Below are 25,897 nucleotides of genomic sequence, written 5' to 3'. Positions count from 1 at the left end.
TCAGCATTGTATCTTGAAATTTTCTTTTGGAAAAAAAAAAAAAGTCAACATACCAAATGCTGCCATTAGAAGATAACTGGAGTGTGAAAAAGTTCTGTGTTTTAGCTTCACAAATTTGTACAAGCATTGGAGGAATATGTTAAACAATTTGGAAGAATGTTAGATACAATTTTATTTTAAAGGTTTTAAGAAGCCCTGCTTTGTCATCTAATATAACCAGATCATCACGTTACATCCCTCAGGACATGCAGAACCAAGTGTTCTAATTTCAGTGTCTTCCATGCATTACTACTCAAGTGTAGTACTAGACTGTGTTAACATTCCATTGGTCTTTAACCATTAACCTTCAACACTTACACTGTGGACAGCTAAACCCGTTTTCCCATTCCTAGGGCCGACAGAAAGACATCTAAAGGTTTGCTGTGGTTTTTCTTTTCCAGGATTTTGCAGGTTTATCGTATGACTTGTGGGGTGGGTAACAGGCCTGTTGCTTAAATGTTATTTCTTGCAAGTTCCAAATGTTTTTAAGCTGTTGTCCTTGGATATTTTAATGAGGCTTTAAATATTCAGAACAAATGCAATCTAGCTCAGTTCTAGGAAATGCTATTATTCATTGCATCAACTATAATTTCAGAAGGTGGCTATTACCTCTGTTCCCTAAAACTAGGTTGTAATGTTATTATTTTATGACTTAATTGTTTCATCAATAGGAATATTTGCAATGCCATCTATTTTGCTTAATTATTTTATTTATCTCTCTGGGGAAATGCTTAAAAGCTGTTTGTCTGTTTTTTTAACACTGATTAATACTTGCAATTTTCATGATCAAACATAATGTATTCCTTTCTAAAGACCACACCATGTTTTAGCTGAGTTGAGACTACCCAGTGCATACAGTTCAATAGATCAATTCAGGTTTGTTTGTCTCTCTATGTTAGGAGTCAAGATCATTGACTTTAGTTAAGTAGCTATATCCTAGTCTTAAGATGTGAATTAAATGAATAGATGCTCATTTCCCCTTGACACGGCTCTGAGAAGTCAGGCTAGAAGAATGTTCTCTTTTCTCTCTCGTGTCCTGTTGGAATATTTCCCCCAGGCTCTCATTTTTCTTAAGAGCGATGCTGTCCTCATTAGAGTTCTCAGGAGGGCACCTGTTGGGAACAAACAGGTCACTCTATTGTCAGGTCAGCTGGCTTCCAGTGCTGTAGGGGACATTTCACAGATCTTCTATCTTCACAGCTCTACTATCCAGAATTTTCTCAGTGGGAAAGCTGTCGCAGGGCAGTAAGCTGTAGAGAAGGGAACACATCACCGGAGTCTGGAAGTTAATCTTCACGCTCCAGTGCAGCTGGCAGAGGCGGGCATGGGAGCATTACTTCCCTACTGGCCATGCTGTGTCTTGGAGACCCCAGCATGTTCCCTACCTTCCTTTTCTGCCTCCTGGAACTGGAGTTGGAGAGAGAAGATGAGTTGCCAGGCGGGGACCAGGATTGCTGTTAGCTGGCTTGGAAAACTGCAACGAGGGTATTGATATGAAAGAGAAAGAAGCGGGGAGAGCAGAGAAGGAATTACTGCCAACACTTCATTTGAGAATTAAAAATATATATATTTGAATGACTAGTGACTACACAGCAGCTTTCCCCCATTTAGATTACTCTTTCGTCAGTGTGGATATTAAGCCCAGTCGAATAATCTAGAAAATGTAAAGAGTGTTCCACATTTAAAAACTCTTCTAAATGGGAAACCGTGTTAAGGTTAGGGTGATCAAGTTACAGAATGGAAAAGTGAAACTCCATCTCCCTGGAAGAGCTGGCAGCCCTAGGAAAAAACCTAGGTTTATAAACCGTTACTCGGAATGGAGGCCCAGTAACCCGACCCAGAGCCATTTACACAGAGGCGCATATTTATATGTGAGTTGGGAACTTAATTCAGCGGGGGCTGGGAGACACGGCCAGGGCTTTCCTCTTCTTTCTTCCATTTGTAAAACATGGGACCAAGATTTGTCTGCAAACTAATTCTTGTTCAGTATGGATAACAAATGGTCAGAAAGCTCTGCGGGAAGGGAATACCCGGTTCTCCCTCCAGGACAGGATCCCAGTGTGGGCGCGCGTGGGCGGGCGCGTGGGGCAAGCATCTGTCTACCTAGTTCCCCCCCATTTCTCCCCCGCCCCTCCTCCCTCTCTCTCTCTCTCTCCCTCCCCCCTCCTTCCCTCTCTTTTATAATTTTTGTATAGTTTATATATGCCATTCTCTTTATGACTAAAAGCATTATTTATTGTCTTATTAAGACAATGAGGTTAACTCAGATCCAACTGCTTATTTTTACTTATTTTATTTGTTTCCTCTGAGAAATTTAATTTTTCAAGCATTTTGAACTTTGGCAAGGGAAAGCCCTAAAGCAGATGTTAAATTAATAGGTTCTAAGGCAGGTGTACATTAACAAAGAAAAATACATATGTGCCTGGAAAACCAACCTTTTTATGTATCAAGGCACATTTTCCAGACTGGAAAATCCTTGGTATATGTACGAACTTGTATAAGCCTATTCACAAACATAGACTCGACCTCTACATGTACTATATATCCAAGTAAGCAAAAGTACCACCCATGCTACAGTAAACCAAGACATTCATAATTTTTTTTTTTTGCTGCACTCAGCAAGTCATATAAATCTTGATTTTTTTTTTACTGCTATGAAACAAAACATGCTACTCAGGACATGTTTATGTTATATTTGTTCAAATGGATCTTAATAGCAACTTAGGGTGCTGTTGCTGGAGGGCAACTGTAGTTAGCAGTTAAAAAATCTGAAGGAACTTTTCAGCTCATAAAAGTTTTATGAGCTGAAAAATGCTATGGGGTGTATTTAACAGTGGGTTTGGGGGATACTGAAAACATGACTCTTGTCTATTTCAGGAGTAATTTGCACACCTGCATTTTGAAAAATTATTAAAAGGTTTTCTTTGTGAACATGTATGGAGTCTACAGGGTTTAATGATGTAGGAAGAGTTTCTTCAATTCTGGGCTTTTGTTTTGTTTTGTTTTTTTAAAGAATGCTTTTTCTCTGAGTCATCTGAAATGTCACAAGTTAGTGTAACAGAACTGTGAATATATTTTTTTAAATTTTATACTGGTGTCTTTAAATCAAAGAAAAACTTGAAAATATTCACAGTTATAACTTTAAAATAGGTGGCCTATTAGGTTTTTCTAAAACAAGTTCATATAAACTACATACTCTTTGTCAGGCCAGCTTGATGTTATTTGTCTTGTCAGATTTGTTTTGCTAGTTTTATCATTTGTATCAATCTAAATATGAGCGTAGGGCAAATGTAAAGCCACTATTAAACTAAAATAACAAATTTTAAAGATATATAAAATTACTAATGTGATGATATTAAACATCAATGAGGTGTTAAGATAATTTTGGCCATTAAATTAGAACTTATTTTGCTTAGTTTCTTTATTGAGAGTTATGCTTATGTCATTCAGAAGCAACTCCCATGTGATTAATCCCTTCAGCATTTTTGTTTGTTCATAAAGCTAAAGGCTGATTTTATGAATCCAATGGTGTTGAGGAAAAGGTAAAGAATAGGGGATGTTGGCTCTGAGAACAGGAGGAATCTAGGAAAATGCCAGTATTTGTGTCATTGATTTCAAGGTCACCATCTTTAAAACCGTTATGTTCCTTCAAGATAGCCTCATATAAATTTTAATCACATATATTTTATTTTTATAGAAATTATGTGAAAAACTACTTTCATATTTTTTATTATAGGATCAGATTTCTTCAAACAAAATCTTACTCAGAAGCTTCACATTTGGAGCAGATAAAGGAATGGCTGTTCTGGTTCATGTTTGGGTGGGAGATAGGGGCCCCACTGTCTTGAAACCTCTCCCCTAGGCCCTGTGGTAGTTTCTAAAATAACATGTACCTCAAAGAAGAGCTAAAAAGAGAATGATATAACTCAAAATAAAGCCCAAACAATTACTCATTCCTGAAGGAATTGATTTTATAAAGTATTAAAAAATTTTAATTAGTCTGATTATCAATACTTTCACTATAATGGTGCACATTTATTGATATTGACTTTGAATAACTCTGTATGTTGCTAAAGGAAGCAAATCTAATTTCAATCATATAACTGCCCATGTGTAATCAAGATAATATCCAGATACATTTCAGAATGTCACTGGTATGTGCAGAGGTAGATTACTACCCGTCTCACACTTAGAGCTTGTTACTGTCAGACTATGTTTTACATATATTATCATGTTTAAACTTCAGAGATAATTTGTGAGACAACTTGAGAAAAATTGCAGATGGGCAAACAGGCACACTGGCTCTAACACTGCTGGCCCTGGGGCTAACAGTCTTGGCACTCCTTGGAGCACTTTTGCAGTGAGGCAATTCTTGCCCCTGATGAACTCACAGGAGGGATGACCCCCTATTGGCTCAGGTGCTGACCTGTTCATCAATTCCTGAAAAAGCACAGAGCCTGGAAATACTGGCTTCTCATTGGCGTTCTGTTGAATTGTTAAGAGCAGATGACTTAGGTTTAGTTTGCTTCTAGCATGCATGCCATTCAGAGCCCTGCCATGGCAAGAGAACAGCATGCTGAAATCTGTAGCCCTGGTTGTGGGCGCTGCTTTCCTGCAGAATTTTGGAGCACATCCCTGAGAGTGGATGGGGCTGCTCCCTACACATATGAGTGGTTCCCTCTGCTGGGCTCCAGCTGTGGCTCCTTGCCAGAGAAACGCAGTTTTCTGCGGTGAATTAGAGTGGCTTCCCCCTCCCTCCTTGGCTGTTCTAAATCTAGAAAAAGATTGAGTTTCTTTTCTATTAGTCAAATAATGAAAAATGAAGAGACCATTTCCCCTTCATTTCTATTGTATAAAGAAAAGAATTGACTTTAGTGTTTCTAAGTTATTGACGATCTTAGCACTGCACTACAGAGCAAAGGTGGCCTTTTTAAAACATCCTTCTTAGTGAAATAGTTTGTATATATAACATAAACATGCAAATACCACTCACAGACACACACAAACTCACATAGCATCTTAATCTATAAAATGCTCTATGAATATTGTATGAACCCACTGAACTCGAGGAAAAAATTAAGAAATTGAAATTGTTTTCTTCATAGATTGAAGTTTAATAATAAAAGACATGTTCCATAGATAGCTAAAAGGAACTTTACCTTCTTCTTAACATGAACCAATGCCTATTCTTTTTGAAAATGGATTTGCAGTTGCAACTTACCATTACCAAAACTACTGCCCAGGTGGGGCATTATCCAAAGACAGATACCGCTTAGCTGTCATTGGCAGTGACCCTGAGAGAAAGGCTTACACTGTCTTCAGCAGAATAGAATCAATCAAGGGTTATCATCAGGTAAAGCTACAACCTGACTACTTCTTTGACAGATATTAAAAAGGGCACAAAATAAACATAAACCATAGTCCCTGATCCCAAGGACTTTAAATGCATTTTGGGGAACCAACAGTAACACAATCAAATCTAATTGCAGTAAAGAAACAGAGCCTAATGTACTAGGTCATGTAGTGCTGGCTGTGAATGGCAGATGAGGTCAGCAAAGGAAGGAATCAGTGAAGGCAGGGAGGTCAGAGAATATTGCACAGGACAGATGGAAGAGCCTTAAGCCAGTCCTTGATGGAGGGGTAGGTCAAAAACAAATGACTGGAAACCAGTTATTAGGCTACTGCCTCCCAACAGAAGCTCACAAGTGGGTATAAGGAACTCTCAGTATTAACAGGCATTTCTCTAAATATAGCTCAGATGACAAAGAATGCAGGCTGCCTCACAAGATGAGTGTCCTCATAGGACACACCTGGAAGCCCACAGGTCCTGGACACCAGAAGCATTCAGCCAGCTTCCTCAGGAGGGGGTGTTCTCATGCCACTCTTCTGTTCTTCAGTGATTTGTACTTGTTAATAACGACAGCATCTTCTGTAGGTTAAGTACACTTAACTTTTCAAAATATATCCCCATGAAGTATCATAGCTCAGAGTTTACACTGTAAAGTTCAAAATTACTTTTTGAAGAGTGGGCTATATACTCCCGAAAGGTGGTTTAAAGGTTCATGACATCTTGTTAAGTGAATTTTGAGTCATTAGTGTGACAGAAGCAGGTGCTATAAATGGAGAATCTACAGTCAGTCTCTCCTTTGCTTATCTGCAATGTGCATCCAGAATTTCCTAATTTCTCTGTCAAAAGTTTTTGCCAGTAAAATGGATATAATTGCTATTAATGTATATAGAGAATAATACTTCCTATACTTTGACCCTTATTATTTTTCCAAATCACAGGGATTATGAAACAAGATGATCATATATACATATGTATATACATATGTATATATACAAATATATATTTCTCACTTATTCAACAAATAGTCAAACAATTACCATGCACTAGTTTTAAGACTAGAATTGGTATTTTGAAGCACACTGTGTGATATTCTGAATGAAATGGGTGGGTGAGCAATTCCCTTCATGGGAGACATAGAAGAGGCAGCTGATGTAATGGAAAGAGCCTTTGGAAACAGACCTGGGTTCATTATCAACATGGCTATTTGCAATCTGTTTTGACCTTGAATAAATTGCTTAATTTCTATAATCTCAGTTGTTATAACTTTAAACATATATAATAATACTACACAGCAGATCGCTTAAAAGGAAAGGAACCTCTCCAAGGGCTGGCCAGTCATTGTGTGGACACATCACACACAGTTAATACTCCATGACAACCAAGCTGCAAGCACGGTGCCTAGCACATGGGAACCACTTAGTACAAATTAAACCCCTCTCAGCTTTTAGGAATTATTTTATGCTGATCTTCTAAATGTAGGAAATTTAGACTGTTTTGTACTAAATAGGTAAAAACTGAGTTCTCTTAAAATTCAAGATGCTTGATGCCGTGGGGAGCCAACTCTAATTATGCTGTTGAATCTGCTTGCTGCAAGAGCTTGTTAAATTTTAATCCCCCATGGATTGCATTTGGGGGATGCCACTGTGTGCAGATCAGAAGCCGCTGCAGCCCTTATTATAATATAGCCTTTGAATGTAGCATTGATTCTGTAGTACCTACCAATACAATCCATTCGCTTCCTGCTCTTTTTCATGTGTGGAAATTGGGCTTATGATTTTGATAACTACCAATCTGATTTTTTTAAAAAAAGAAAAAGAGCTCTTTCTGAGTTCTGTATGAATTTTCCAGGTACTGGGCCTCGCCTCTTCTTGCATATTCATAGAACACATGGGCATTCCCTGCTGTCTTTTTGCTGTCGTCAAGGAAACCCCCAGTTCTCAACACAGGGATTACATTCTTCTTCCTTAATGGCCCTCAGATCATTCATTTGTACAATGAATAAAAACTGCATTCACGGGCCCAGACAGTGTTCAGCACTTTTTTTGGGGGGAGGGGTGGGGTTGGTAGGTGTAGCTAAGGGGACAGACATGCATGGGGAGAGGAGCAATAGGGATCAAAGAACAGGAAAAAGAAATGCTCTCTGAGGTTTCATTTTAATGAGGTAAAGCTGAAAATGTTATTTTTTAAAGAAGGGATTGCCTATTTTTGTCAGTTTACAAAGCATGACACCTCAATAAGACATTTGTCAGGTGCAAAAAGAAGAATTGGGTATTCGGTGGTTTTATTGATGGAACAGTTACAAGAATGACCCTAGCTGGAGGCATTAAGGATGGTGTTTTGGTGAAAACTGTTGTATATTTCTTTCATTTGTATCGCAGTACTTTGAATTTTTTTACAACATAATTGAAGCGATAGAAAATGTAAAACATTCTTTCATCCTAAGGCACCCTGTGGACAACTGAGCACCTACTTTATTTCATTAAGGATGGTTTCCTTAGAGAGATGCCAGAGTTTAGGCTTTTGAGCATGAATTAGGAGGGAAACACCTAAATATTGTCAAGAAGACTACAATTTTTCTTAAAAAGAGTAATTTTAATCTTGGGAAGAAAATAATTATGAAGAAACTTCTAAGTACTTGCTAGAATTATTGCAGTAATGTATAAAGCGTTTCTTCATAAATCATTTACAGTATAAGTAGGAGCTTTTAAACTGCATAGAATCTTTGGAGGGAGAGGAAAAGCTTAATTATATTTCAGTATCTATGTCTCTGAACAGTTGACACCCTGTGTCATGGCACTGCACCCAGACCTGGCTGTGCGCGTGTCATCCGTATGCCCCACCTTAACTGGCTTCCAGTGGCCTCGTTGTTTGGCTCTGTGCTGCAGTGTCCCCAGGATCTCACAGGGTGACTTAGTTGCTTTGGCCAAATGATGCATATACTAGGTTTCCGAAAGTTTGTTTTTCTAAGTTGAGAAAGGAAAAGGAAATGTACCAATGTATAATTCTGTATAGTTTAGTGGAATGTAGCATGATTATCATATTTCAGTATGTTGCGATCTTACCTTACTCTGCTCTTTAGGGGAGCCATTTTACTACCCGGAGATAAAATGTTCTCTGCCTGTCTCCTCACACTCAGCCTCAGGAAATATTTCAGAAGGTTGTTCAAATAGTCATTCAGTCAAGCTACTGTGTGGCCGGAGGAGAGAAAATAATGCACTCTATAGATTTAGTAGGAAGGCAACTTGAAATAATTAGTAAGCAAGAGAGTATTTAATATAGGAAAATTGCTTGCTTTAGTGAAAGGGAAAATAGAGGTAATATGAAATAAGTTTATATAAAAAGCATTTTTAGCAGGCGAAGTCTCAGAACTGGCTTCCCGGGAAACTCTGAACATTTATCCCCTCACTAGGCAATCACCCAGTTTACCTGGGAGGACCCAGAGCTGCACGAGCCAGGCACCAACCTGCTAACCAACCATGATGCCCTTCCGTGCTGGGGTTTGAGAAACACCCAGAATCACCCAGTGTATGAGTATTGCCCACACTGCTTTTCAATCCTGGCTATCCCTCAAAATCACCAGGGAGCCTCCAAATAAAAATTCGACCCCCTCACCCCCACCAGACAACTTGAATCTGAATTTCTAGTGGCGGGCTCAGGCATTTCTGGTTTTTGATAGTTTCTTTTCTTAAATTTGCTTCATTTTTATTATTATTAGTATCTGTACTTCTTAATGCACCCCGTGTGACTTTGACACACAGTGAGGGCTGAAAACCACTGGTAAACTAAAGGCTTTCTGACCTATAGCCAGTAGCTGAAATACAGAAATTCCTGGGGAAGGGGCTACTTTAAGGCTCTGCCAGGTTAAAAGATACTTGACCAGTTTTAAGGAGGAAAAAATTACATCTGAACCAGTCTCCCTGAGCGAAATGGTGGCCTTTGATCATATTTTGGGAAGTATAGCTTTTGTCACAAATGTTAAATGAATCTTGGCATCTGTAAGTGAGGAAGAAAGTAGAATTAAATATCACTGAAATATGTTTTTAAAAGTTTCAGGAATGACTCTAATTGAATCAGAAGCAATACTGAAGGGTAGAGAATATATCTCGAATTACCCAGAACTGCATACCTCATTTGGCTGTACCCGTTGCCTTCTCTCTATCAACATGGAAATTAAAAGGAAATATGTATGCTAGGATTTAAGTATTCTTTTGTCTATATTGATATATATAGTATATACATTTGGGGAAAGCAGTGATTGCCTCCCTGATATAAGTCTATATGGAATGCTGGGTTTGGAAAGAAAACAAATGATTAAGAAAATATTGAGACTGTGCCTGCATATTTAGATTACCTGGATTTTTATAGCCTTCGGAGTCTTTAGTGTTTGAGTTATCTGCGTTGTTCTTTAGGCATAGCTTAAAATTTGGGCTGTTACTGCAGCCAACGAACAACAATTTCTTCAGGCTAAATTGCAAATCTTTTAAAGAAAGCAGCAAACAAGTAGAATGTAAACTTTTCATTCTTGATAAGAAATAACTGCGTGGACGTTCTTCCAACTAAATTCCCAAGAGGGGCTAACTGGCCAGAGTAAGAAGAACAAGCATTACATGTCTAAAGGATCCCTTCACTTTAAATATGGAATATGGAATTTAGTAAGGGAGGTGAGAGAGAAATGTAAAAACAACTAGGGAATTTATAAATAAGAAACAATAGGACATAATCCTATGGCATAAATAAAAAATAGCACTTATTGGGCTCAGGACTTTTAGAGAAGGTATGTTGGAGAACAGCAGGCTTCAGCTGAATCCTTCCTAAATGCATGGGTCAAGTTCAAAGGAGAGTTTATAAAGCATTCCAAGTTGGAGGCAAGGGGCATGCTTCTTGAGCGGATGTCTGAGACGGAATGAGGGTGTTGAGACAGGGACACGGAGCCGCTGGTCTGCAGGGCAGGGAAGCAGAGAACAGCAACAGAGTTGAAAGGAGAGGACACATGTGGGGTCAGTTAATGGAGATGTTTGAACACTCTTTTGAAGAGATCAGGTGGAAGAGGTGACCAGAAACTACTGCTGTCTTTTGAAGAAAGAAGTGTCATAATTAAAAAATAAAATGGTGTTTAGTGAAGTTTAGCTTAGTAGCCATATTTGGGAGGCTCAGAAAAGAAGTATATATATATATATATACAGGGTGGGTCAAAAATAGGTTTACAGTTGTTCCGATGGAAAATAATACAACAATTAATAAATAATAATACAAGAATAAACTCTGTGTTTTGTGTACTCTCAGCTGTAAATCTACTTTTGCCCCAGTTGTTTTACTTTAGTCAAAGCTTTTACTTAAATTTTGAATCTATGCATATGGCCAAAGCATTTTTTCTGGTATTAGGATATCTGGTAATTATCTATGTAGCTATGTGTCTGTCTGTCTGTCACAGACTTTGACAATGTTACAGAACTAGTGAAAAAGCTATTAAATTACTGCCCTTGGTTGGTTATTTTTTATTTGTTCTACTTTTAAGAAAACATTTAGAAACCAAATAACGTGGTTTACTTACCTTGCATATAGTTCTCTTTATCGTGTTGTTCAGAAATTCTTGAAGGTCCCCAGATTCCTTGATTATGCTCTCCAGCAGAGCCCTTACCCTTTAAAAATTGGAAGTTATGAAGGCCCTTGGGCCTTTCCTATAAGCAGGACAAGCTCACACTCAGTGATAGCTCGTTAAGTACACTTAGGCCAGATGACTGTATCTAAACACATTCTTTCCACTTGAGGGAGCAGCATTATTAGAGAATTATCTGAAGTTGGAAAAGAGAGGATTCCCATTTATCATCCCCATAATATGTTTGCCTCGTAAGAGTAAGGTAATCAGAAACGCTTATATTGTTCATACATATATATTACTCTTTCTGGGGGTAAAATTCATGAATTGAGAAATACTGACCTCACTCAGCATGAAGCAGGCTGTCAGTATAAGATAACATGCTTGGGTGGCACACCAAATGTACCTCAGCCAGCAGAGGTAATAGAGAGAGATGGGCTGCAGAATCCAATATTGATCTCCCAACCTTTAGTTCAATCTCTCTCACCTCTGGGGAGGTTGAATATTGTATAAATATCACATGATTTTCAATCATTAAGGTAATTAAGGATGCAAAAATATCTGACAAGGTTTTGGGAGAATGTTTATATCTCGATTACTAATGTCAATTTTTTTAAATATCCTGAGTTGGCACCATTTTTAGTGTCTCAAATTTTGAAAACGTTGAGGAATTTAGAATGTCTGAAATAATCTGGTTGAAATTCACATTAGGTGGTTTTCTTTGCTTCATGTGAAACCAGTTAGCTTTTCATTTTAATTAAGAACATATCAAAGATGAATGAAATGGAAGCATTTGTTTCTGACTGGTTTTTGGATCTGTAGGTATGTGTCAGAAAACTTAAACATTTTAAAGAACTTCAAGCTTTTTCTATTTAAATGCTATGCATGTTTCTCACACACTTTAGTATGGCTGTCTATTGTACTTTTAAAATAAGGAAACAAAATATTTTCTGTTGCTCATTAAAATAAAATCCATTTTAATAAAGAAATGTGATACTAATATATTTCTGCTGAGTAGATTGCTATATGCTTACATTTAATCGAAAGCTCTTAAACTTAAATTGTAAAATTCCCTGAAAACATGAACTTTAGCCAGCTGCCCATGCATCTTAGCAACTATGCTTTGTGTCTGCTAACAGTATGACTGGGGGACTTGTGCTACATCTACAAAACTCTGCCATGAAGTACTTAAAAATACTTGGTGAATAACTATCTTGAGGTCAGCTAGCAATAAAGCTCTGTGTGAAAGGCCACTAAAAAAATCTATTAACCGTGGTACTAGTATATTCAAGTCAAGCTGTTAAAGTACACTCATATAAACATAGAAAAGATTATACATACACTGTGCAGAGTTCTGTGGTTTAACTCTTGAAATCCAAATAAAAGTTATATTACCCTTAGAATACAATTCTAAAATAGAGCAGCCTTTTATAAGGGCTTGTTCATCCGAGAGGTGGGAATGTTAATAACTCCGTCAGGGTGCACTGGTAGTACAAAGTAGAGCAGATTCTGATTTTGGAATGAGATATCTGCTTTTACAATAGCACAGGTGCCCCCTTCCCCTGCCACACCCTACAAAGAAACTTTAATAGTTTGCAATAATTATAGCGTTCACAGCTTTCTGAAAACACATGCACTGGGTGGGGTGGTGGTGATAAGAAAGGGGCATAAAGAAATTTCAGAAACTGACTAACCAAAGGAGAGCTAATAGGAATAGGGGTTAGGTATAAGGTGGCAGGTGACAGGAGTCCAGTGGAAAGAAAGAATCTACCTGTCTCGACAGATTTCATACCACCATACCCCCACAAAAATTTAAAAGAAGTATGAAAACTAATTGGCCAAACTGAGAGAATAAAATGTAAATTGATCTGGAGAGAATCCTATTGGCAGAAAAAATTAACTTCAAAGCCCTAGGCAATTAACATTTCCCTCACCCTCAAACCAGTATTAAGAAATCCAATGAAACCATTTGGAAATTGACAAAAACTTTTAAAAATAGGATGAAAAGAGTTTAATAAGCTCCTTTCTCTAACCTATTGGCAAGAGCATTTGTTTCTGAGAGAGCAGAGGGAGGAAGGGAGGGAGTCAGAAGATACTTGGGAGATGCTTTGGAAGTCTTAGGTGTCTATAAAGTTGGTAGGCAAGTGTCTGCTGTACCACCCGGTACATAATAGGTGCTCAGTAAATTTTGTGCAATCAACTGGCTCCTGAAACATATTACAATTGGGTGGCATGCATGGTTGTGGTAGTGAATTAAATGTTGTGTGCAAAACCAGTATGAAGCTGAGCTGTGTTTATGGAGACTCTGCAAAGGTCATCTCTCTGCTATGTTTATATTGCTGTGGTAGAAATATTGTGGTATTTATTTAGGTTAGGAAATGGAATGTGGTGCACCTAACAGTTGAGTCTTTGGTGAAATATTCTGACATGATGGTTTAATGTGCTAAGGGAAATCTTCATAGATTTATGAGTAACAAGAAGTGTTAGAATTTATTATCCAAGTGGAAAATAGACTCAAAGAATGTTATACTTTGTTCATTGGAACTAAAATTAGAGAATGTAAAGTGAATGCCAGGGTCTTTATTTAATTGAATTAATAAGAATTTATAGCCAGTGAAATTATTATATAATTGCTTGTTCTCAGTTATAGTTCTTCTAGAAAAACATTTTGTTTTTAAGCTTTTCATTCTTTTGTAAAGCATTTAGGTGAATATCATATGTGCCAATTTCTTTGACAAGTTGACATTTGACACATTGGCAACCTTAGCATCTTCTCTCTCTGCTTTTCTCTACTCTACTTATTTTTAGAGCTACCAACATCATACTTGATGGGACCTCCCTCTATAATCATTCACTAAGAAGTTCATGGGATATATTTATATCAGTTTTGTTTTTTAAATATTATTTTTAAAACTAAGAAATGTATTTAGAAACCCATACAAATTCTATAATAACAACGAGCGGTTTTTACCCTATCCCTGGCCTAAGAGTTTATAAATAAACAACATTGAACAGTTATTTCCTTATTGATCCTTGTGTTTGGCTGGAGAATCTTGGCTGAATGGTTAGTTTTATCTCCTTTATTTATAAAATGGTACAAAATGTGGTGGTGATTCTTTTCATTCGTGACACGGATCCACATTTCTTATTTAAAATTCTTTCTGTATTTAAATGAAAGGTACTGTGTGCATTTAGTGTCTGCGTGTGTGATACTTCTTAATATGAATTCTGGTTTTATTTGTTCCTAATGAAAAGGGTTGAAGGTAAAACAAGTGTATAAACATTTAGATAGGCACATTTTTGAAGCTCCAGTTAAATCCTATAAAGTATAGAATAGTTTAACCAAACCTGGCTTACCTCAACTATATTCAAATAGTATTAGCAGTGAGAGACTACTTAATTTGGTGACTAAATAGAATTATTGATATGATATTTCAAGAGATTTATTTGTACAAAAGGCATTTAAATTTATTTGCTTTCATACATATATATGCACGTGCATATCTATTCTCTCACTCTTTTTTTCATAGTGAAAAAGTAGGCTTTACTGTAAGCCATATTAAAAGTGTTATTTGAAAATTTTATGGTGTCCTCTTTAGAAACATATACAACATGAGGTACTATAAGATCACTGTAACAACTTTAGTGATCTAAAATTGAATGAACTTATTTAATTATGTTGTTTGAAAAAAGGTAAGGCATTTAGTCATTTTCCTGTTTGGCAATTAAGAGTACTTGCAACACCTATGGCAGAAGTCACCTGTATTCATTTTATATTTTATGATAGTCTAGAGTGATGGATTAACCTCGCTTCTCTTATGGTTGAAATATTTTTTTCATTCATTTGAATAGCCATGAGCCTTTTTGACATAGTTGAAAGGCTGGATGTATGGTGTGGAATGGGATTGAGATATAAGAATGAACGGTAATGTGTGAAAGTTAATAAGGAAGGACATGTAATTGGGATAAGAGGAAGCCATCCCTGCATGAATAGTATTTTATGGAGATATTACAGTAAAGATGGGATACAAAGAAGCGTTCCTTTCTGCTTTTATTAGCATGAAGGGGGTAAATGTAAATATAGTATATGTCCTCTAGCTACATAAAGGTCTTGTGCTTTTTGTTGTTTTGTTAAGAAACCATAGTTAAAGACATAGAAGGAGCTTTGTAGAGTTTTTATTGATAGTTCATCCATGTCTGTGTTTGTGTTGATGCATAAAGAATACAAGCAATACTGATCCTTCTCCGTAGGGCCTTTTCTGACTCTCAGTAAATTCTAGATGTTGATCTTCAAACATGGAAAGGAGTAGATCCTTCCAACAGGAACGATCTCCCTACCCACGGGGGCAGGCGTGGCGCCGTCATAATCTTTCCTTCTGTAAGCTTCTCAGGTTCAGCCTGAGCACCTGTGGCCTGGGTCGGGGCGAGGCTGGAGCTACTTTTGCGCCCGCATTTCTGGGGGCTGGAAAGCGAGACTGTGCAACCCTCCGTGCTTTACTTTGTCTTCCTCGTGGGTCAGTGCCCCACAGGTACCTTTTCACATGGCCGTGATGCCAGGAATCGGGCACCGGTAGAGGCGGGACCCTTAGAGTTCCACTCTGATCAGAGCGACGCCCAGAATTTCCTCCTTCCTGGCGCCCAGACAGGGGGCTTTGCTGGTGTATTTCTGGAGGCAGAGAAGTCAACTGTGCTTAGTAGCTTGCACCCTATGGCAAGTCATGACCTAGGGAACGTTCTAAGGATATCTGTTATTTAAAGTATGCTAGTTCAAATGTTATTAGATGACTCTAAAACTTCCTTTGGAGGAAATGTTTTAAAAAGAGCTATAATAGACCCGGTCCAGGTCATCTGTCACGCAGGGTAAAGGTGCAAAAGTGTGGGGGCCTCTTCCTTTCTGGTGCCTTCGGCGAGCTGTTGAAGCGCGGAGGCCCATGCGAGGCGCCCGGCCCCGTGCCCCGGAGGTGGCTGCAGTTTCCGCAGCTACGTCTCGTCGCACCTGCTTTGGGGAGGGGTTGCCACTGCACCGTGGGTGGGCCGAAGAGAAACCTCTCCTCCGCTTTTCAGAAAACAGTCTTCTTTAGGACAAATCATGACAGGAGGCCAGCGAGAATCTCTTCTCATTGCCTTATTGAATAGCGGGGGTCAACAATCGATCACTTTTTCTGTATAATTTGGTGAAATGATCTTAATTTTTCATCTGTTCCCCAGTTCGCACGAAGATGCATTCCCACGTGTCACGATGACAATGTATATATGTGCTTTCTTGTTTCCTGTTACGGACGCAGCTTTGTTAAACATGTTAAAGAGTCTTCATGCCCTGTTTCTATCATGTTGTATTCGGATTTATTTTTCCCATTGTCACTATACAACAGCAATCTGAAGACTGAGAACCGTGTGTAGGAGGGTGGCTGTACTTAATGTGACAGGTTGGAGCCCCTCCTTGTGTGCGAGTGTGATCTGCCAGCCTTGCCGGCAGTTTCTTCTGTCATACACTGTCAAACATTTTATTTAAGTATTGTGAAAACTCTTTGTTTTTTTCAGGTCGAATGAGTGATTTGAGTGTGATTGGTCATCCAATAGATTCAGAATCTAAAGAAGATGAGCCTTGTAGTGAAGAAACAGATTCAGAGCACGACCTAATCGCTTCCATTTTCCCCGAGTTAATTGACATAGACATATACCACAGCGAGGAGGAAGACGAGGGCGACGAGGGCTGCGCAAACGCCACCGACGCCACCACCACGCCCTCCGTGCAGTACATAAACGGGAAGCACCTCGTCACCCCTGCGCCCAGGGACCCGGAGGCGGCAGAAGCCAGGCGTGGCCAGTTTGAAAGTGTGGCACCTTCTCAGAATTTTTCCGACAGCAGCGAAAGCGAGACTCACCAGTTTCTCATGTCCGAAACGGAGTCCTCTCCTGCTGTGCAACCCAGTGAACCTAAAGAAACAACTGAATCGCTCGAGGTGACATGGAAGCCCGGCGCGCACCCCGACACGCCAGACCACTTTTCCAGTGGCGAGCCCGACGTGTTCCCCACGGCCCCGTCGCCTGAGGGAGCAGCCACGGAGGGACCGGAGTCGGCCACGGAGCCGGGGCCCGACCTCGGGGACCTGGTGCCTGAGCACACTGAGCTTGTACCTCCGTTTCCAGAAGAGTCTTCGGGAGATGCTGCTGTGGCCCAAGAACCCCCAGAAGCAATCTTTTCAAGGTCTACAGAAGTCACGTTCGGCCGGGAGGCAGAAAGGGGTGCTTCTCTCACACATACTCCAAGTGCAGTTCCAAGTTCTGGGTCCGCAGACGCTTTGGAGGAAGTGTCAGTCACCTTAACAGGGAACCCCAGGCCTGCTGACCCATTGGCCACTGTGGAAAACTGGGTGGAAATGACCCCTGGACAAACTGTAGAGCTCTCGGGGAGTCCTTCGGTTCTGATACCAGAAGGATCCGGGGGAGCAGAAGACGACAAAGAGAAAATGTTCCCCGTGGTAACTGATCTATCCCAGAGAAATACTACGGGCGCACTGGTTACTTTAGACTCTGGCAAGATAGTGATCACAGACGACCTTTTTGATGTTCCTGCAACTGCCGTTTACTTGGTGTCTGAACAGCCTTCCACAGAGGTAGTGCCCACCAAATTTGTAAGGGACCCAGACACTTCTGAGTGGGTTTTCAGTACATCTCTGGCGGGAAAGCAAAGGAAGGATGCAGAGGAGGGAACTGCAGGTACAGCTTCCACAGTCCAGCTACATTTGCCCACACAGAGAGCAGATCAATTAATTTTACCCTCTGAGTTAGAAAACTCAAATGAAGCTACATCTAGCGATTTGGTATCTGCTACCAGGAACAGTGTGGTGTCCTTGACAACACCCATACAGTCTGAAAGGGCAATGACAAGTTCTAACCTTGTCTTTCCAGAAACAAGTGTTTTAGACAATTGGGGGGCACAGACTGCTGAGCCCAGCAGTGGCAGTCAGCCTGGGGTTCAGGAAGGACTGTCCACTATCCCGGGTAGCCCCGTCCCTGTCTTTATGGAACAGGGCTCTAGAAAAGCTGCTGCTGACCCAGAAACCACCACTGTTTCCTTCTTTTCATTAAAAGTAGAGCCTGAAATTCAAATTAAAAAGGAAACAGCTGGCACTTTGTCTCCCGATGTGGAAGCTATATTCCCTTTTGAGCCGACAGGACTAGGTTTGAGTACTGCAAGAGAGTTTACTGAAGTTATAAGCCAAACATCCAAGGAAAACCTTGTATCAGAGGTTTTAGGAGAGCCAGTTCACGGGACAGACATAAAGGGCTTCTCTACAGATTTTCCTTTGGAGGAAGATTTCAGTGGTGACTTAAGAGAATACTCGACAGTATCTAATTTTGTAACCAAAGAAGAAATAGTAATGCTGGAAAGCTCTGGGGATGCAGCATTTAAAGATACCCAAATGTCACCGTCAGCAATACCTACTTCAGGTCACATTAATCACATAGCGGACTCAGAAGGACCTGGTGGCACCTTGGTCAGCACTTCAGCCTTCCCTTGGGAAGAGTTCACAGCCTCAGCTGAGGGCTCAGGTGAGCAAGTGGTCTCAGTCAGCAGCTCAATTGACCAAGTGTTTCCCAGTGCTGTGGGAAATGTTCTTGGTACAGAATCTCCATTTATTGACCAGGTATTGGGAGAAGGTACTACCAAACAAGCTGGTAAGAGACCCACCAGTTTACCAAGAGCAGAAGCTGAAGGTCCTGAAGCTCTAACAGAAAGGGGGAAAGTGAAGGTTGATGGCACGGTTTCGATGGACTTTCCCCAGACAATGGAGCCAACCGAGTTGTGGTCCAGGCAAGGAGTCAATCCTGTAAGACAAGAAATTGAGAGCAAAACAGCATCAGAGGAAGAGATTCAAGAACAAAACTCTTTTGAATTCCCCCAAAGCTCCGTTGCACCAGAGCAAGCAGTTTTTGATTCACAGACATTTATTGAAACTGGATTTCGAACCACAGATTATTCTACACTGGCAGCAAAGAAAATGTATGGCACTGATGAGGAAATGGAGGCAGAAGGTGTTTCCTTAGTTGACAGGCCTACTCCAGGTCCAGGAGCAAAGGGTTTGGAACCCTACACTACTCTCCCTGAAGTTACTGAAAAGTCCCATTTTTTCTTGGCTACTGCCTCAGTGACTGAACCTATACTAGCTGAAAGTGTCGTTACAGATTCATCAATCAACGGGGAAGAAAATATAAAACCCTTTCCCAAGGTTATGAAGCCAATAATTAAAGAGCCAGATACTGATTTATTCTCTGGCCTGGGATCAGGAGAAGAAGTTTTGCCTACTACAGTATCAGTGAATTTTACTGAAATGGAACAAGTTATTAGCACATTATATCCCCAGACTGCTCATGTGGAAAATTTAGAAACCAGCGTCTCAAGCGATACCACTGAAGACTATGAGGGAATGGAAAATGCAACAAATGAAGTTAGACCACTCACTTCTAAAACAGAAGGTAGTGAGACAGCATCCAGCACAAACTTACTAGAAATTTTAAGTGACACCAGGACAGAAGGACCCTTTATGGCACCTCTCACTTTCTCCACGGACTCTGAACATCCTCAAGTTCAGACTCACAGTTGGGAAGAAGAAATTCAGAGTAGTCGACCACAACCTACTACTGACCAAGTCTCTGACAAGGGTTCTTCAGTAGCAGAAACTAGGGAGACAGCAACCTCTTCCACTGGCTTTTTGGCTAGAACTCATGGTCTTGAAATGGCCAAAGGATCTGTTACATCAGCACCAAAATCATCTGACTTGTTTTATGAACATTCTGGAGAAGGATCTGGGGAACTGGATATAGTTGATATAGTCTATACTTCTGGAACTACTCAGGCAACCAGAAAAGGAAGCACCACATTTGTTTCTAATACATCCCTGGAAAAACATCCTGAGGTTCCAAGTGCTAAAACCATTACTATTGATGGATTCCCAACAGTTACAGTGGACCTACCTCTTCATTTAGAGCAGAATGAAAGCTCCCCAGATCCAACTAGCACACTGTCTAATACAGTGTCATATAAGAGGTCCACAGAAGGTGCAGATAGTTTCCACGATGATTTCAGGGGATTTGAGGATTCCACCTTAAAACCTGACAGAAAAAAAGCCACTGAAAATATTATAATAGATCTGGACAAAGAGGACAAGGATTTGTTATTAACAATTACAGAGAGTACCATCCTTGAAATTCTACCTGAGCTGACATCAGATAAAAATACTATCATAGATATTGATCACACTAAACCCATGTATGAAGACATCCTTGGAATGCAAACAGACATCGATCCAGAGACACCATCAGGATCACATGGCAATAATGAAGACAGTACTCAAATTCAAGAGAAGTATGAGGCAGCTGTTAACCTTTCCTTAACTGAGGAACACTTTGAAGGTTCTGGAGGTACTCTTCTGCCTGGCTACACTCAGGCAGCACATAATGAATCCATGGCTTCTGAAGACAGAAGCCAATTTGATCACGTGGGCTTTATCTTCACAACTGGGATCCCCATCCCAAGCACAGAAACAAAATTAGATATTTTACTTCCCACAGCAACATCCCTGCCCATTCCTAGTAAGTCTGCCACAGTTCATCCAAATAGTGAAGAACCAAAAACTGAAGCAAAAGCCCTGGAAGACATCTTTGAATCAAGCACTTTGTCCGATGGTCAGGCTATTGCAGACCAAAGTGAAGTAGTGTCAACGTTGGGCCATTTTGAAAGGACACAGGAAGAGTATGAAGAAAAGAAATATGTGGGTCCTTCTTTGCAGCCAGAATTCTCTTCAGGGGCTGGGGAGGCACTAATCGATTCTACACCCCACGTAAGTATTGGTACTGTCCACCTTACGGCTCAGAGTTTAACAGAAGCACCTAGTGTGATGGGAGGATCTCATCCCCCCGACTACACTGACACATCAGCAGCCTGGGCCTTTGCAAGGTTGTCCTCTGAGACATCATCTCTGCTCACTGTTCACTTAGGCAGTGGAGCCGCTGAGCACACAGAGAGCCCCCAGCCGAGTGCTCTGCCTGGTGTAGGTGCCGGCACGTCTCAAATGTCCCCAGGCAGGTTTGCAAATATTGAAGTGACTTTCAAACCATCAAGTGAAGAGTACTTTCACACCACGGGGCCTTCATCCTTAGCTCCTGACACAGAACCAGAACCTTCAGAAGATAAAACGAATCCTAACTTATTAGAACAAATGGGAACTTCTCCAACAGAACTAATTGCTGAAAAAGGAACTGAGATTCTCCAAGATTCCCCAAACAAAACAAGTGTTCAGCTTTCTGGAGAAACAGTCCAAGTATTTTCTAGCATGAGAACACCTGAGGCTGGAGCGGCTATCACGGCTGCAGGTGGGATTAGGGCAGAAGGTGCTACACTGTGGCCACACTCTACGTCTACGTCTGCTTCTGCGACCGGTGGGGCTGGGGCAGGTGTGGTGCCTCAGCCCAGCCCCCAGACTTCCGAGAAGCCCACTGTTTCCTCTCTGGAGATAAACTCTGAAACACAAGCAGCTTCTGTCAGAGGGCGGGATTCCACAGTGGCAGCATCGGATCAGGAAGCCTCAGCGAGAATTCTTGATTCCAATAATCAGGCAACAGTGAGCACTGCAGAGTTACATATTCCACTTCCAACATCATCACCTTTCCTTCTGGAAACTCCTAAGGAAACCAGTTTCCTGATTGACATGAATGAAGAGTCAGTGGAAGGCACAGCAGTCTATTTACCAGGTAAGGTCACGACATTGATAAATCTGTTTCCAAACTTGGAAACAGTCCCTTGGTCCTAACATATATATGTATACAATTTTTTATTATGATGTTAAACAAGTGGAGATTTCTGTTTTGCTCACATAGCAGTAGTTTAGGCCATAGTATTGAGTCCATAAAGAGATGCAAAGAGAGTAAGTATGGATCATTTCCGAGCTTTATAGATGTTCTTTGTATTTTTCTGGGTTTTAGAAACAATGCATAATTGTACCATGGAAAATTGAAAATGTTCCTGGTGTAAAAATTTATTTTTGTTTTACAACTAAAATATTGTTTTGTCATATGTACCATAGTCTACACCTCTTGGTTTTAAACCCAGAAAAAAATCCATTCTTAAAAATCTCTCACTGATAAGTGTTATTATGGCAATATCAAAATGTGTCAGGCCTTTAAATTTTGATAGTAGTAAATAACTCTAATAAACATTCCACATAGTTTGTGCAATATCAGTTATCCGTTCATACTTTTATTCAGTTTCCTTGGTCCAGGTAGTCTACACAATGCTTCTAACACAGTGCCTAGCCGTAGTGGGCATTCATTTAGTATTTATTTGCCCTCTTTGTGTTCAGAGAGGATTTCTGTTTTTCTTTTTACCGAATGAACAGAAAGCGTGAATTTGATACTGGTTCATGTAGACTGTCTCATTTGACCTTCATGAAAAGGCTGTACAGCACATACTGCTCTCCCCATTCATAAGAGAGGGTCTGTAATTTTCTCAGGGCTGCACAGCCACACACACCATGGAAAAATTGGGATTTGAACCCAGATCAGCCCCATTCCAAAGTTCATGGTCTTTTCACTGCTCTTTGCTGGTTTCCTATTAATATTGTATAAAAGTGGGTAATTGATAGTTAATGATATGTAAACCAGAAATCTTGGACTATTTACTTTGTAGAATTTATTTTTCTTTTTCTCTAGCCTGATAATGTTGAGAAGTCTGCTGCAATGGTATTTTCTGGAACATTACTTAAATAACACTGTCAGTGGAATCCACAAGTAACCATCACCACCTAGCTACTACCTAGAATAAGAAAAAGAAATCAGTACTTCAAGGGCTGTGTTGGTTGAAAATAAGCTTTATTTTAATGAATATGCTTTACTGCATGACTATACTTAGAATTATTCTTCTGATCATTTCAATAGTATCTTTGGTGCCACTTCAGTTTGCTGTGCTTCAGATAGAGGAAAATAGCCATAAAGTGGAACTTTTTATAAATGACTTGAAGTGTTTTATGAATGAATAAAATTTATCAAAGGTGGTTGATGAACTTTTTTGTCATCACTATATATTTATCCTGTAAATGATAACCAAGTAATCTGGCCAATATTTATCCTTTTGTAATTTAGTTATAATATACTTCAGGTTGGTGAAAATATGATATAGGAATCATTGGTAATAACTATATATTGAGAGAGAATTAAGTTTGACAAATGAATAAGAAATGTGCACCAGTCATCCAGTCCACAGTGTTTACCTAGAATTAGATCTTGCGTCTTCATTGCAAAACAGGTCGTCTCTTTAGGTTAATTCAGTAACCGGCCACTCGTATTGCATTGCCTGGACTAGCTGTTGCAGGTTCAGCTTTCAGAGATTAATTCCAACTGTGTAGGAAAGAATAAAAATCATAAAAGTAAAATTTTTCTTCTAATCTCAGCTACTTTATGTTCACAGAAAGACCCCCTTTCTTGCCGAGCCCTTGCCCCGTACTCTCAGCGTGGTGTCTGGTGTCTGTGGAGGGAACGATACTAGTACGTCACACTCGTGTGGCACACCGGTTTTACCAAACGCTTTCTCGTGTCATGCTGACTTTGCACCGAGAGCAGCATGTAGAGTGCTGCCGGCTGTGGCCTTGTCATCTAGGCAGAGCACTGTGAAAGGCAGCAGGCTAAAATTCTAGGGAGGTTTTACATATTTTTTAGGACTATACGAGAAAGTCTTAGAAGAGTTGGGGTCGTTTTTGAAGAAGTAGGCATAAGCATCTGAATTAGCCTAAGTAACCTAATGTGGAACCCACACATGCCAACAGGAATCTGGGAAGCCTTTGCAGTAGTTCAGAATTTACTCAGCACTCAGAAAGTCTGAGTGTGACTTTGCTGTGTGAAAACACTGTTACCTTCTACAGCACTGCCTCCTTTTCCGTTATCCTTAAGTTCACGTTTCATTGGAAGATGGCTTCTTTTCATGTGCAATTATTTTAGGGTTTTGGGTCTTAAGATTCTTGAAAATAGGTTGTAGCCCACATATAACCTACTTATCACAATTATTTTGTAAAACTTTAAACTGTGATTTGGATTCTTGAACATTTTGAAACAAGCAATTCTAGAAAAACATTCAAATAATAAACATAAGCTATTAATGTAAAAACAATTATCCAAGAGTTGTTACAGAATAATATATGTGCTTCACATAGCGTTAAAGTATTTGCATTTAGGGAATATATTTTAAACTATTTCTCCTTATAAATCTGTGTCTCTAGCCTTTATATTTTATCTGCTAGGCGTGTTGATTTTATTTGTGTTTTAATGGGGAAAATTGTAATAAAAATTGGGGGTTTCATGTTAGGTGAGGTTTTTGTGTTTGGGTTTTGTTTTTATACAGTAGAGTTTAATCCATGTGTTGCTTTTCTTCAAGTATAGTTTAAAGGAGTACATTTGGAACGTGTTTTTGGAAAAAGCATATTAATGTAGCAGAAGAGACTTCAGTGCACACTTTCGAAGAAAAACAGTTTCTGAGCATTAAGTGGTAAAAGGCAATAATAATCCAAACGATGGTAACAAGCAATCTGCTAAAAAGAATGCATGTTCTGTGTACCCAGCCATTTCACATGAACTAACCTCGTTTAAAAGAATACATTTCCATTCCGTGCACATATGTGTAATCATTTTTGACTAAAATCAATTGCCATTATCATGCCAACTAAATCTGCAGTAGAATATATTAGCTGTCAGATAATGTACCAAAATATTGTTGAGAAATAATGATGATTGAATCCCAGAAATGATAGATGCAATTTGTAATACTTAGTTATAATGCCAAGAAACACTCCAGAGAGTAAAGTTAATGTTAATTTTTATGTGGAGTATCGCTAAATTGCTATGGTAAAGCTTATTTATATCATGGTAGCAATAAGTGGCATTTTATGCTAAAATACATTGAAAGTTAGAGATGGGCCTAATCGCTTTTCTTCCTTTCCTGAACATGATAGGACCTGATCGTTGCAAAACGAACCCGTGCCTCAATGGAGGCACCTGCTATTCTACCGAAACTTCCTATGTATGCACCTGTGTGCCGGGCTTCAGCGGTGACCAGTGTGAACTTGGTAAGATGTCTTTGCCTGAAATAATGTAGTGCTTTTCCAAAAGATACAATGGGGGAGAATTTATATTGCTCAAATCAATCAGAGGGTTTCAGAGAAACCTATTTCCAGATGAATTACATGTTCAATGAAGTTAAAATCATAGAGTAATTTAAGTAAACTCTGGGAAATGGGGACATATGGTTACTGAATTCTGTTTATATACCCGACTCAGTGAAGCTTACTTACTGAGGTCAGCTATGTCTTTTTGTGGGTTTTACAGATAAGCTTTCTACAAATGTAAAGTTGCATAAATATTAACAAAGATTTTAATCTATCCCCCAAATCTGCATATCAGTAAATGATCAATTTAAATACAACAGATTTTTACAAAGCTATATTTTAAAACTAGGGAGTTTAGCTTTTACATTTTGAGATAGCTTGCTCTTCTGTGTGAAATGGGAAAGTGCCTTCCCTGGCTGTCCTCAGCAGCCCGTCTACCCATCTTCACCTCCAGGAGGTGTGAGATTGCTGGCTGCCTCCTCTCTTTCAAGTTCCGAGGAATATAATTGTGTCTTTACTAAATCAGTTCCTTTTATTCCCATTTTTATTTAGGTTTCCTTTACTTCACACAAAAAAAGACCCCATTTTTAATTTGGCTACATATAGCCCTCGTCTCTGATGAAAGAATTGATGGAATATAATATTGGTCAGGTGCTTCTTTTAGAGGTACCAGGATGCTTTTCTCATAACGATTGTGGAAAGAAGGCCCACAGAAATATTGGTGTAAAATCCCCAACATTCATATTAAAAGAGTGCTTG

General features: G+C 39.6%; 1 protein-coding gene across 2 annotated transcripts in view; it reads left to right on the top strand.

The window, feature by feature from the left end:
* The window catches only part of VCAN (versican), a 100,366-nt gene that overhangs the window by 41,284 nt on the left and 33,185 nt on the right, over nucleotides 1-25,897 (top strand). For both annotated transcript variants that reach the window (XM_081133422.1, XM_081133423.1), the window contains 2 exons: nucleotides 16,527-21,740; nucleotides 24,986-25,099. In XM_081133422.1, the coding sequence (XP_080989548.1) occupies nucleotides 16,527-21,740; nucleotides 24,986-25,099 (5,328 nt within the window). The remainder of the gene's footprint in view (nucleotides 1-16,526; nucleotides 21,741-24,985; nucleotides 25,100-25,897) is intronic.

This window comes from Miniopterus schreibersii (assembly GCF_964146895.1).
Source record: "Miniopterus schreibersii genome assembly, chromosome: 3".
NCBI classification, from domain to species: Eukaryota; Metazoa; Chordata; class Mammalia; order Chiroptera; family Miniopteridae; genus Miniopterus; species Miniopterus schreibersii.
Note: the sequence above shows the minus strand (reverse complement) of the source record. Positions and strands in the feature narration are given on the sequence as shown.